At 39.5% G+C, this 13,701-nt stretch overlaps 1 protein-coding gene across 3 annotated transcripts in view; it reads right to left on the minus strand.

Moving 5' to 3' along the window:
• Window positions 1-13,701, minus strand: part of BTBD9 (BTB domain containing 9) — a 299,604-nt gene that overhangs the window by 262,922 nt on the left and 22,981 nt on the right. For 2 of the 3 annotated variants that reach the window (XM_061624891.1, XM_061624892.1), the window contains exons 4-6: window positions 8,778-9,042; window positions 7,329-7,572; window positions 5,366-5,485 (exon numbers count right to left, since the gene is read on the minus strand). In XM_061624891.1, the coding sequence (XP_061480875.1) occupies window positions 5,366-5,485; window positions 7,329-7,572; window positions 8,778-9,042 (629 nt within the window). The remainder of the gene's footprint in view (window positions 1-5,365; window positions 5,486-7,328; window positions 7,573-8,777; window positions 9,043-13,701) is intronic. The other variant, XM_061624893.1, reaches the window with a different exon arrangement.

Consider the following 13,701-nt stretch of genomic DNA (forward strand, 5'->3'; position numbering starts at 1 on the left):
CTCAAACATTAAGCACATTCAGTAAAATCTAAATCCTAACTAAATTTCTTGCCCTCTTGTGGGATCAATGAGGCAATATAAAACACAGTGAAAAATAAATAAACAGGAAAGTAGAAGGGATTGGTTGATTTACAATTTAAGAGGTACATTTGTCACTTGCACAATGAAACCTAATGTAGTGCATTACAGAAGAAACTGACATATGCTTGCATATGTTTCCTGTACCTGTCACTTTGAGAAGATAGTTACCAACTAAATTAATACTTACTATCTGAATGTAATCACTAGGTTTGGAAATTCACCCGGAATAATGTAAGATAAATGACACCAGAACAATGGCACCACTGGAGCTTTTTGTCTAGTTTTTAAATTAGTTTGCTCAACCACATATTAGCTGAAAGGAGGAGAATGGTGTCCAGGATGCAAGATTCCTATCAAGTTGGACACCAGTTTTCAATAATTATTTTTTTTGTTCACTTTGCACAATAAGGAACATTAGTAGGAGTGCCCAGTATGTTATCATATACTCCAATGTCTAACCACCATCAAAAGCCAAATACACTGTCAGCATTGCTCACCACAGCTATTTTGCACATAAAATTCTTCCCCTTCCAGTCTTTACTTTGTATGCATGCTTGTATTATCTGAATTACTAGTTATCTGAATAGCCTCTCTGCTACAGACTAAACAGAAAAGACAAGGATGCTCTTCCAAAGAATTTTAACACTTAATCAAAACAGTAAAAAACATTTAGAAAAGGAATATAAATGCAAGATTACAGCTCAGTCTATATGAGACTTAGTTCATTAGCATGCTAGTATGATAGTTTCATCCTTCTTCCACCAGCTTAAAGGTAAATTGGTGGATTTTGTTTAAAACAAGCCTCTGCAATTATGATATTCACAAAAATATGGTCTAGCTTTTATAACTGCAGAAAAGATAGCATTATTGTATTCTACTTATTCAATTATTATTACTACTACTACTATTATTATTATATTACCCTGAATTTCATCACTGAAAGCACTCCCAAAGTGGCTGCCAATTTAAAACACAGAACTAATTTTAAATTACTTACAACAAATATTATTTAGTGTTTTATAGCATCAATTATTTAGTGTTTTATAATTTATAGGGGTGGTAAACTGCGATTTTTATTTTTTAAAAAAAACTGGTTTCCTTTCACATAGAGCAAGACACCAAAAAATACATCAAGGAATCCTCAGTTTTATTTTGAATTCTCTTCCAGGCTTACCATGCAAGACTATAACCCACTCAGTAAATGAGCTTGGAATTTTAAAACAATTAAAACTTACTCAGAAGCAATATGAAATATGTAGAATAAGCCAGGAAAAGGTTGTATATAAGAGAGGAGAATATTAAATCTTGTTATCACCCCCTCTTCCTTAGTTTAATACAAGTCTAAGTTAAATATATGGTGAATCAACAATAACTACTTACAGGTAAACTGATCTGGTCTGCTTAAAAACAGTATCTCTGGGTTGGCTGCAGAGAAAAGCAGTGGCCAGCAGAAGCTGAACTTCCACAGTCCCTCCAGCAACTCCTTCCATGAGCAAGAAAACATTTCCAGTATGAGGAAGGGTGGCTTGGATCTAACCCACTGACAACTAACAGGTTACTAAGATGTATATAAGCAAACAGGTTACTTTGCTTGATAATTCTGTTGAAAGGCACTATGTACAGAATGTAATAATAACATCAATAGTTCAGAAACTAATTTAGATTTTGCAAAATGCTATTCAAAACCAATTTCAAGCTGTAATAATGGCTACAATATATTGCAAGTAATGCAATGAATGACTGATTAGGCAGACTAAACCAGTCTATGTTTATTGCGAAATTTCTGGCATACATTTAAATATTAATAAACCAGAATTGTTTGTGCATTGTGTGGAATAAGCTCTTTCAGTATGACTTTGCAATAATGTTCATATGAAGATCATGTTGTTTTGTGAAGGAGAAGATAAACAGGGAACACAGAATAAGAGTCCACAGCAAGAAAAACTCCAAACATCAGTTAGGTATTCCCCCCCCCCCAGGTAACATTAAACTGAAAGACTTCGTATACCTTCCTAGTTGAGATCTAATTGTCTTTCAATGTACAAAAATAATTCAAGATACCATCATATTTTGGTGGGATTTTAATGCAGGTAGGTAGAGAGTGGATGTCATTCAATGAAACGGTTGCATGGAGGGGGGTAACCCAGAATGATGAAAAAATGTAAGTAAAAAGTCACAGTTTTATTCCATTTGTGTAAATTAAAATTGTATAAAAAAAGCCCAACGCGTTTCGGCTAATCTTATATAGCCTTCATCAGGGGATGCTTATTTTAAATTCTTTCTTCATTCAAAGTAATGATGATTCAGATTCTATTCAAAAAATTGTTGATTATTAGTAGCACGTTCGTCAGGCGAGAGAAACAGTATTTCCTTTGTGCCCCATGGGGAACTGTGGTGGATATTTTCAATTGGGGCTCCCGAGTGGAAGCAATCTCTACTGCAAGCAGGGCTTGCGTTCAGCACTGAATTTAAACTGTGTCAGGAATATGATGGATATGTTGTGACCTTCCTCCATTCTCTCTGGTCCCATTCCCAAAGAAGAACTATGCAAAGACATTCAAATAGATTTGCATTCTCTGTACTGGAAGAATGAAGAAAAGGGTCTGTACAATGAAGGAAATATTACGTGTATTTCTCCTCCAAAACCTCAGCAGAAGAGATGCACTTCCCCTCTGCATCTCCAACTGCCCCTAAATTACTGCACTTCCAAAACCTATCCCCAACTGGAAGAATATCTTGTTTCACTACAATTTAATTTAAAATTTAATTCATGTGGGGAAAAAATACTAGCATTATCTGTACTCTGTATTTTACAAGATATTTATCTTTTCCTTTTTTAAACTAAATGTTTATTATGCTTTTGAGTCTACTGCTGCTTTGAATCGCTACCCCATGAGGGCTTCAAAGGAAAGAGCCAAGAACTGTAATCCCTGCAGTTGCTCATGTTACTTGTTGAATCTCTTGTAGTGTTATCCCTTGGAGCTTTTACTTTCCTATTCTTGGGACAGACTTCTTATTTTCCCCCCCATCTGAATTAAATCAAGGTGTAAAAATATTCTGTGAACCTGGGTAGAAAGAGCCTCCCCTCACAAAAACTGGCCAGAGAATGTGAGGGGGAAAGAAGTAATGTTTTTCATATCAGAGTTCATCTCACACACTGACATTACCTCAACTGCAATCCCTGTAAAACTGTAGAAGTTTACTGAAGGGGAAAATGACATTTTCATTTAATAGTATGATGTTAAATTGCAGCTGTCTGAATAATAATAATAATAATAATAATAATAATAATAATAATAATAATAAACAGATGAACCAAAGATTCATTCAAGAATTTTACTTCTCTGGAAAGGCCTAGCTCTTATATAGTTGTTTTTATTTATTTATTTATTATTATTATTTGATTTATATCCTGCCCTTCCTCCGAGCAGGAGCCCAGGGTGGCGAACAAAAGCACTAAAAACACTTTAAAATACACCAAAACAAACTTTAAAATACACCAAAACAAAACATCTTTAAAAACACTCTTTTAAAAAGCTTCCAAGACATCTTTTTCTTAAAAAAAAAAGGTTAAAAAACCATATTAAAAAGCAATTCCAACACAGACACAGACTGGGATAAGGTCTCAACTTAAAAGGCTTGTTGAAAGAGGAAGGTCTTCAGTAGGTGCCGAAAAGATAACAGAGATGGCGCCTGTTTAATATTTAAGGGAAGGGAATTCCACAGGGTAGGTGCCGCCACACTAAAGGTCCATTTCCTATGTTGTGCAGAATGAACCTCCTGATAAGATGGTATCTGCAGGAGGCCCTCACCTGCAGAGCGCAGTGATCAACTGGGTATATAAGGGATAAGACAGTCTTTCAGGTATCCTGGTCCCAAGCTGTATAGGGCTTTGAACACTAAAACCAGAACCTTGAACTTGGCCCGGTAGCAAATGAGCAGCCAGTGCAATTCTGTCAGCAGTGGGGTGACATGTTGGCAATACCCTGCCCCAGTGAGCAGTCTCGCAACCACATTTTGCACCAGTTGCAGCTTCCACACCAACCTCAAGGGCAGCAGTAATCGAGCCTAGAGGTTCCTAGTGCATGGACAACAGTGGTCAGGCTATCCTGGTCCAGAAACGGCCGCAGCTGTCTTACCAGCCGAAGTTGGTAAAAGGCACTCCTAGCCACTGAGGTCACCTATACCTCTAGAGACAAAGATGGATCTAGGAGCACCCCCAGGCTATGGACCTGCTCTTTCAGAGGGAGTACGGCACCATCCAAAGCAGGCAACTGACCAATTATCCAAACTCAGGAACCAACAACCCACAGCACCTCCATCTTGCTAGGATTCAGATTCAATTTATTGGCCCTCATCCAGCCCACCACCAAGTCCAAGCACTGGTCCAGCGTTTGTACGGCCTCTCCCTCTTCCAATGTTACAGAGAAATAGAGCTGGGTGTTATGAGCTCCTGCTGACATCTCACCCCAAATCTCCTGATGACCACTCCCAAGGACTTCATATAGATGTTAAACAGCATTGATGACAAAAAGTTATCCTGTGGCACCCCATAGCACAACTGCCAGGGGGCCAAAAGACAATCACCCAATGCTATACCTCAGAGATAGGATCGGAACCACTCTAAAACAGTGCCTCCAATACCCATCTTTAAAGAGAAGTGTTTAAAACAGCTGTATAAGATCAGGCATTTATATACAAAGTAATTTTATTATTATTGGGTAATATCCAATGTTAGTTATACTCAGAGCACAGCGACTGAAATACTTTTATTTCAAAGGGCCTACTCTGAGTATGATTAACACTGGATATCACTCATAATGGTAAATTGTTTTAGACTGCAGTTAACTGATCAGTATTCAGGGATTTATATATATTTCTAAAACATCTTTTCTTTTTTTTTAGCATCACTTTTCCAAAATGTGGAACCGATATTCATATTAAGTCGAGGTCACGGAGTATTTACAAAACTAAGTTGCTCTCTACAATGCTTACAATATACACAAAACCACATACAAAAAAGCTACCATGCTTAGAACTCAAAGACTGAGTACATGAACAACTAGTACACAAACTATTGCACATAAAGTGGGGGGGATTACTTAGTTAACAAAATTTACATAAAACCACATGAACACACTTATTCAAGCCTGTGGTATGCCACCCATCATCAGGCAGCTATCTCAATCACAGGAATTCCTGGAATTAGATGTCCAGCTCTAAGGAAACAACAACTAACATTAACACAAAATTGCATATAAAAATGGTCAGATTATGCACTAACCTGCAGACACGTACAGGAAAATACAGTTTCTGCCAAGATCGACAGAGGTATTTGGAGTGATCGATTACACGAATCCAGTCTAGCTCATCCATGGACACCTCGATGTAATAGGAGTAAGACCTAGGAACAGCAAAATCAATTAATTAAAATATTGATCATTTCAGTGTACCAACTTCACACAATGTATTTATATATCCTAGTGGCTGACTATGTTAAGGTCAACCCCAGTAGACAACATAAAGATAAATATTCAATAAATTACACCTTTAGTGGCAATATAAAAATGTATTAGTTTTTAATGTAACCAAGACTACAGTTCTTACACATATTTGCATGACAGATACATCTGAAACTGAAATAAAATAGCATGCTTAAAATACTTTCAGATCTTTTTAATGACAGAATTCACAATCTCAACAAAATGAAGTAGTTTTTCTTCACACATGATAGAACATTAAATGCAAACATTTAACAAACCTAAGTCATAAAGAAGTAATTTGTATTCCCCTTAGAAAGGCTAAATTTAAGCCTGAACCACAGTAGTTATTTCTGCTACATCATCAGCAAAGAAGCTTAGGGAAGATTTAGCAGATCATAAACATCAGCACATCATTTTCCATCATTTTTTCTTCAATAACTCTCAACTCTATTACAGCGTGTGAGATATATAGATATATATATATGGAAAATGACTGTCTTCCAAGTCGATTCCAACTTATGGAGACGCTATGAATAGGATTTTCATGGTAAGCGGTTTGCAGAGGTGGTTTACCATTGCCTTCGTCTGAGGCTGAGAGGCTGTGACTGGCCCAAGGTCACCCAGTGAGCTTCATGGCTGTGTGGGGATTCGAACCCGGTCGTAGACCAACACTTTAACCACTACGCCACACTGGCTCTCATATATATATATATATATATATATATATATATATATATATATATATATATATACACACACACACACGCGCGCGCGCGCACGCACACACACACACACACACACACACACAGTATGTCTTATTTTACCAATTAATCATTCCTCTCTATTAAGAAACTTGCAATATGCAAGAGATATGGTATCCTTGTTTTCCTTATAGCAGGTGTCGCTAGTACTGTTCATATATACCTTCTTTTATCTGTTACAGCAGGAGCGGGGAACATGATTCGGCTTGTCCTGTCCCCACCCCTAAAGGACCACTTTGACAACTCAAGCTGCACTGCAAAAGAAGATCCCTACCAAGAGTGATCAGAGTAGAGCTGATCCCAGCAGGTCTTGCATTTGACACCAGATTTAAAGGCCAAGGAGCTATTAAGGAGTCTACTTTAAGGCTCCCAATTGTTCCTTTTGAGGAGGATTCTGGCCGCCATTCCTTCTAGGCAGGTGAGTCACGTAGACAATAGTGAATAAAACTGCTGTAGCAGACTGAACATGTGCCAAGGATACTGATATCACACGAATGCATAGGGGAAGGTGGCTAGTATGGGGGTAGAGGATCACAGTAGCATAGAATAATTGGATGAGGCCGTTGCTATGGTTATGACGAATGTAGGGGGATATATATATGTCTGTACCCAGCCACCATTTTAGTCGAGTTATGTACTTTGCTCCAGTAAAGCACTTCACTGAATAAACAACCTTAAAACAGGCTTTGGCTTCTTCACTGAGTCTCCCACAAAACAGAACCCATAGTAAATTCCATGACACTTTCCAGCCACATCTTTACCTGCTACACACACCTGACATCATAGACATCATATATCTGACATATATAATGTCAGATGTGGGGTGGGTGGGTGTGACTTATATAAAACAACATCAGGGGCCAAATTAGGATCCCTCCTAGGGGCCTAATTAGATCCACAGGCTAGAGGTTGCACACTACTATGTTAATTATATTAACATATAGATTTTGTTCTTGTAGCAGTCTAAGGCCTGGTTAGTAATATGATACGACTTGGAACTTACCTGCTATCACGATCCCATAGCAGTATTCGTATATGATTGATTATTGATGGCTGACCCAATTTAATTTCAATACCAGAACGGCAATCATCATCAATAGGGTGTCGGGAAAATCCATGATCCAAGTCATAATTCTGGGTGTCTCCATCTAACAAAGCAGATTTCAATTCCCCTTTAACAACCTGGGCTCCATATTTCATAGTGGCAATGTTTTCACCTGGTACTGGAAAAAATGAGTATAAAAATACTGTTTTTAAATTATGCTTTGCCTGCACAAAACAGATATTAAGCTCTTCATTCTCAAAAAGGCGAAAGCAAAAGATATCTAAAAGGTCATGAAGACGACTTTTAAAACAGAAGATACCAAAAAACAGACGTATGATGAAATGTCTACTGACTGGGTAGAACCACTGTCCCATCATCAAAACAACAATCTCAATGAAGGTAGTCATGATTAACTCCCACTGGAAGCAACAGAATGCCACATAGTCATGACCCATTGATTTCAAGTGGGCTTAGTCCTAGCCAATTTCTACTGGGCTGGGCCACCTGACAGTGTTATAAAATTTACAAGCTTGGCAGAAATATTTTTGATTTATAGAAAATGAACAAAATAATAATTCCTGGAAAATTAACACCACCAAATAAATTTTAGAAAGTTGCTCAAAATCACCACTGTGTATTTTCAGGTTTCTCATGACAGCAGTCATAGTTTAGGCAGGGGCAGTGTGGGAAGCATTAAGACTTGTTAACTGTCTAAATTTAATGTGTTACAATTTTTCTGAGATATTCAGAAACAAATTTGAAGAGTTTTTTAGGCAGTCAGTTGTGTCCAAAGTCTCCACAAGTAGTAGGCCACTCAGACAACCACTGTTTCCCCTTTTCTCCCCGCTCCTGTCCCAGGGGACTACCTGAACAGAATGGACTGCGTCATGAGGAGAGGCTATAATGGGAGGAAGATACCACTCAAAATCCCCAACTACAGCTGGGAGACCAGGGTTCGAATCCCCACACAGCCGTGAAGCTCACTGGGTGACCTTGGGCCAGTCACTGCCTCTCAGACTCAGAGGAAGGCAATGATAAAAACCCCTCTGAATACCGCGTACCATGAAAACCCTATTCATAGGGTCGCCATAAGTCAGAATCGACTTGAAGGCAGTCCATACATACAGCTCACATTGTTCAGGAGTACCCCCAACTTTCCAGAAAAGCAAAGAGAAATATTGGTTGCAAGAGTAATCTTCTGATGATGCAACCTTTGAACACATGCAGTAGAAGTAAACAAAGAAGTAAACAAAGTAACTTCATGGAAAGTTTGATGCCCTGGGGCTAGAATTATAGAAGGGTGAACAGTTATAAAGGGGATGTATTTCTGTTTACTCAGCATCAATAGCTGGCCAAGGTAGATTTGATTACAGGAAAATAGCATCCCCTGGGAATATGGAGGCTTACTTAACATGCCCCTATAGTTGAGGTCCATGTCCCGACTCTCAGATCGAACTTTAATGGCATCCAAAATGGCATCAGGTGACAGCAATCCAGAAGGCCGTACAACATTTAAAAGCTCTGTCAAACTCATCAGTGGCAAGCGCACAGCCTGCATAATTTCAGCATGATTTTCCTTTGGGTTGTGTTTACACCAGTTCATCAAAGCTTGGAAAATATCCTTCTCAGGAGCTGCAAATGAATCCCTCAGTACAATACTGAGAAGAGCTGGCTAAAAAACAAGAAAAAGATTAATGTAAATATAATTTGAAACTGAACTCTTAAAACAAAACAGCAGTATCCAGGCATTGTTGCACCACAGAGGTAGCCTCCTGGCAGAAGTGTCAATTCCACTTACTGGGATAGAGCAGGGCAGTGGAAAAGTCAAGGTCAAAAGGGCAAACTGGCAGGAGCACTGGACTGGCTCCACTGGTACACCGGTGCCACCTCAACCTTGCCACCTCCCACCCAACTCCTGCTCACACGTTACACAAAATCACAGTTCAGTGAAAAGGTGGGCAAGATGGCACCTCCAGATGTTGTGTACTACAACTGCCATAATTCCTTACCATAAGCTATTCTGGGACTCAGGCTGATGGGAGTTGTAGCCCATAACATCCAGAGGGCACTACATTGCCTACCCCAACTTACCACAATGTGAGCAAACAGGAACAAGTTGCAGCAAGCCTCAAATTTGCATGTTCCTGTGCAGTCGAGAAAAATTGGGAAGAGTTCACTTGTGCTTTTTCTTAAATGTGGTTTGTCGTCTTATCCCAACCAACAAACTGTGGTTAACATTAACTATGGTTAGTTCCAAAGAAACCAACTTCAATCTAGCTATTGAATCTGGCTTGTTTAAACTAACTGTAGTTAACCTTTTTTTATTTACTGAATAAATAAATAAATAAATCATGCTTCATCACAAGTTTGCTGATCACAAACCTTAATTTTATTTACCATAGACACCATTTTGTCCATTATGAAAATCGCAGGGGGGGGGCGACAGAGTGCTTTACAAAATACTAACCAAAACAACCTATAAAATAGTTACAATTATAAAACCTACAATATATAATTACAATAAATACTGCAGCAATTCATAATAGCCCTAGCGCTATGCAGTTAGCGTCCCAATATTGCAGTAAACATCAATAGCTCCAGAGACAGAGAAACCTACAACTGGGTCCCACTACTCAGAAGGCCCTATGCAGGGCCAGAGCCAGGCATGACTGGGCTCTTGGGCACCAGCCTGCCCCGGGCCCATGGCACCCACCGGCATGCACCACCTACCTCTCCCACTGTGGTGAATGCTGGGCACGCTGCACACACGCCTGTCATCAACCAAGACGGCAGTGGGGGCTTCCCTAAGGGGCTGATGCCTCCACCACCATCTTGGCTGATGGCACACATGCATGCTATGAACATGCACATGCCTCCATCAACCAAGATGGCAGCAGGGGCATTAACCCCTTAGGGAAGCCTTGGCTGCCATCTTGGTTGATGGCAGGTATGAGCACACAATGCGCCCAGCATTCACTGCAACAGGAGAGATAGGTAGAATATGCAGGCGGGCATTGTAGGCCTGCGCGGTTGTATGGGGGGTGCCCAGGAGCTCCCTCTCTGTGATCCACGGCAGGGCTGGGAGCTGATGCTGATACAGATCATGGAACAGGAGCACTACCCTCCCACCTAAGGAGGGGCCCCTGGCCAGGGCCTGACCTGGACACCCTCTGGTTCTGGCTCTGGCCCTATCCGATATCACCACAAAGTGAGCCATATCCATTGGCCACAGTTCTTGGTACATATGACACTGCAAGTGATGGTTAAACATGTAAGGAGGAGAGTGCTCAAGCCCAAGGTTCTCTGAAAGTCACTCCTGCTTGCTGATGCTGCACAAAACAGTTTAGCATGATGTGTGAACACAGCTAGTACGTACTGCTGAATTCTGAAACTGTCTTTTTCATGAGCTATATGAATTCTGTTTTGCAGTAAAGTTAACTATATGAAGTATCCAGGCCCATACCCTGACACATACACCAGGGCTGTGGAGTCGGTACGCCAGACCTTCGACTCCGACTCTGACTCCTCTATTTTTCTACTGTCTGACTCCAACTCTTTCATAAATGTCAAATGTATATTAACTAGTAATAACAAATTTACTGTAGTAAAATGGTAGCACAAGGCATTTCATCACCACCACGTGAATCCAGAGCTTGGAAAAGTTACTTTTTTGAACTACAACTCCCACGAGCCCAATCCCTGGGGCTGATGGGAGTTGTAGTTTAAAAAAGTAACTTTTCCAAGCTCTGGATTCACGTGGTGGTGATGAAATGCCTTGTGCTACCATTTTACTACAGTAAATTTGTTATTACTAGTTAATATACATTTGCCATTTATGAAGGAGTCGGAGTCAGAACCGGAGTCGGAACATTTCTACCAACTCCGACTCCACCCAAAATTGCTCCCGACTCCGACTCCACGACTCCTCCACAGCCCTGACATACACATGCAAAAGATGTCTCCAAAAATTTTAATCTTCCTATAAAAATGAGTTTTAGCAGCAACTTTCCCCCCCTAAACAATTCAGGGACCTAAATTATAGTAGACTAGAAATCATTGTCTATTCATATCTGATATACAACTTATATGACAGTATACCTTCACAGAGTCGCTGACTTACAACCAAAGTTTTTTTTCCCCACCCCCACCCCCACCTCCACTATTAATATTAAAAATTTCAGCAGGCTGTAAATAAATCAGTATGATAATATTTGTAATGTGCCTAAATTAGTGCCCAATAAAATGTGTCTGATAAAAATCATTTTCAAAGACAGGGCCTAGCCTATGGATGTATATTCTAGTTTAGATAGAACCACAAAAACCAAGAGCATAAAAGAGAATGATCAATGGTATCAACGGCAGAGAACAGAAAACAGAATTACAAAGCATTTTTCTTCTGTCTTCTGGGCACCCTGAGCAGCAGCTATGTGAAGTATCTCTTTAAACAGATGAAACTACATTAGAATTTGTTTCCTATATTAAAACAATATACTTATCCCTTAAAGGGTTAGGCAGAGCTGCATTCAAAGAATCAACAACTTAGCATCATCTTCAGAAGAGCTTCACACTTGTACTGCATGCTAAAAAATATTGTTTGACTGCTAACTCTTAGCCACCTTACAAGGATGCAGAATGACTTACTAACCTACATGATTTTAATTATGTATCCCTGGACTTCTGTTTTAATTTTTGGTAAAATCGATTCTGTACTGACAGCTTTTCTGATCTAATCATGTCTTTTGTAAAATTGATTTTTCCATTAAGATAGGGCTGTAACAATCACTGCACTGCATGCATCTTTGTTACTACAATCAATGGGTTTTTTTTTTCAATTTTATCTCTCCTCTTTTTCTTTTTCTTTATTTAAGGTCAGCAGCATTACAAACTGTAATATTACACCAGTGAGCAAAGAGCTCTTCAGTAACCAGCTGCTGATCATAAACTTAACTTTTATTTATCATGGAGACAATTATGTTCATGATGAAATTTTTTGGGGGGGGGACTCGCCTCCAGTTGAAGCTAATGTATGACCCAGAGGTTTCATTCACAATTCATCCTGCAACTATCATCAATGAATTCTAAACTGACATCTTAGCTGCTCACAGTAACAACCAAGATTGTTCTATCATCAGAAGACAGCACAATAATCTCATCCTAAGTAAGGAACCAAGACAGTTAAAGAATGCACTAAGCATCTTGTCTCCCATTTAGAAAAGAATAAAGGTGAATGCAACCTGGGTTTTTTTAAGTTTAAAGACATATTTGAGATAGGCTTAAAAGCATATACTAGAAGCCTCCTTTCTACCCACTCTTTGGAAGCTCAAACCAGGAGTTGCACCATTTTGAAAACCTTTTTCGTTGGTTTATGTCTATTCAATGACATGCTTCTCAAGAGCGATGTTAAGGATCAACATAGGAGGAAGCAATAAACAGGCTGGATGGTATTTACAATGGAGTTTTTGTTTTGCTACTTTTAACACTATGTCACTGATTGCCGTAGCCTTCCACAACACACGAGATAGGACATCAATGAAATAAGCAGAAGTTACTATACAAAAGAAGAACAAAGTTTTACACCAAGGCTTATGCAAATCCTTAAATTTTGCATAAGTGTTCTGTTCCAGACAGATATGATGACAGAGGCTTCAAAACTTGATTACTTTAATGGGCTTTATGTGGGGCTGCCTTTGTATCTAGTCTGGAAACTGCAACTAGTACAGAATGCTGTGGTCAGATTGCTCACAAGAGCAGATTACTGGCCACATGTTACCCCGCTGCTGAAAAAGTTGCAGTGGTTGCCAACTTGCTACCGGGTCAGGTTCAAGGTACTTTTGTTAATTCACAAACCCTTAAACAACTTTGGCCCAAAGTTAAGGACCAGCTGACTCCCTATGTTCCATCTCGATCACTAAGATCTTCTGATGGGGCACTCTTAGTAGTTCCTCACTACCCTAAGGTTTGGTTGGTCTCCACCAGGGACTGACCCTTTAGTGTGTGCCCTGTGGAACTCCCCACCAATAGAGTTTCAGCAGGAACCACCCCTTCTTTCTTTCAGGCATTTCCTGAAAACTGAACTTTTTAAACAAGCCTTTTAATATGGATTTTCTTTTCCAATCAATGTAGTACTTATGGATGCTTTTATTATTGGTGGAACTACAACTCTATCCCTTTGGATCTGAGTCTTGGTATTATTGCAAGGAACTCCAACTGAAGCTTTACCACAGATATATAGAAGATGGGATGACAGCCATGCATGGAACAGAAAATCATACTCCATAAATACTTGAGTTATTTTCAGGCCCTGTGGCCCAAAACATTTAGGCAAACATAA

This window comes from Rhineura floridana, chromosome 4, assembly GCF_030035675.1.
Source record: "Rhineura floridana isolate rRhiFlo1 chromosome 4, rRhiFlo1.hap2, whole genome shotgun sequence".
In the NCBI taxonomy this organism is placed as follows: domain Eukaryota; kingdom Metazoa; phylum Chordata; class Lepidosauria; order Squamata; family Rhineuridae; genus Rhineura; species Rhineura floridana.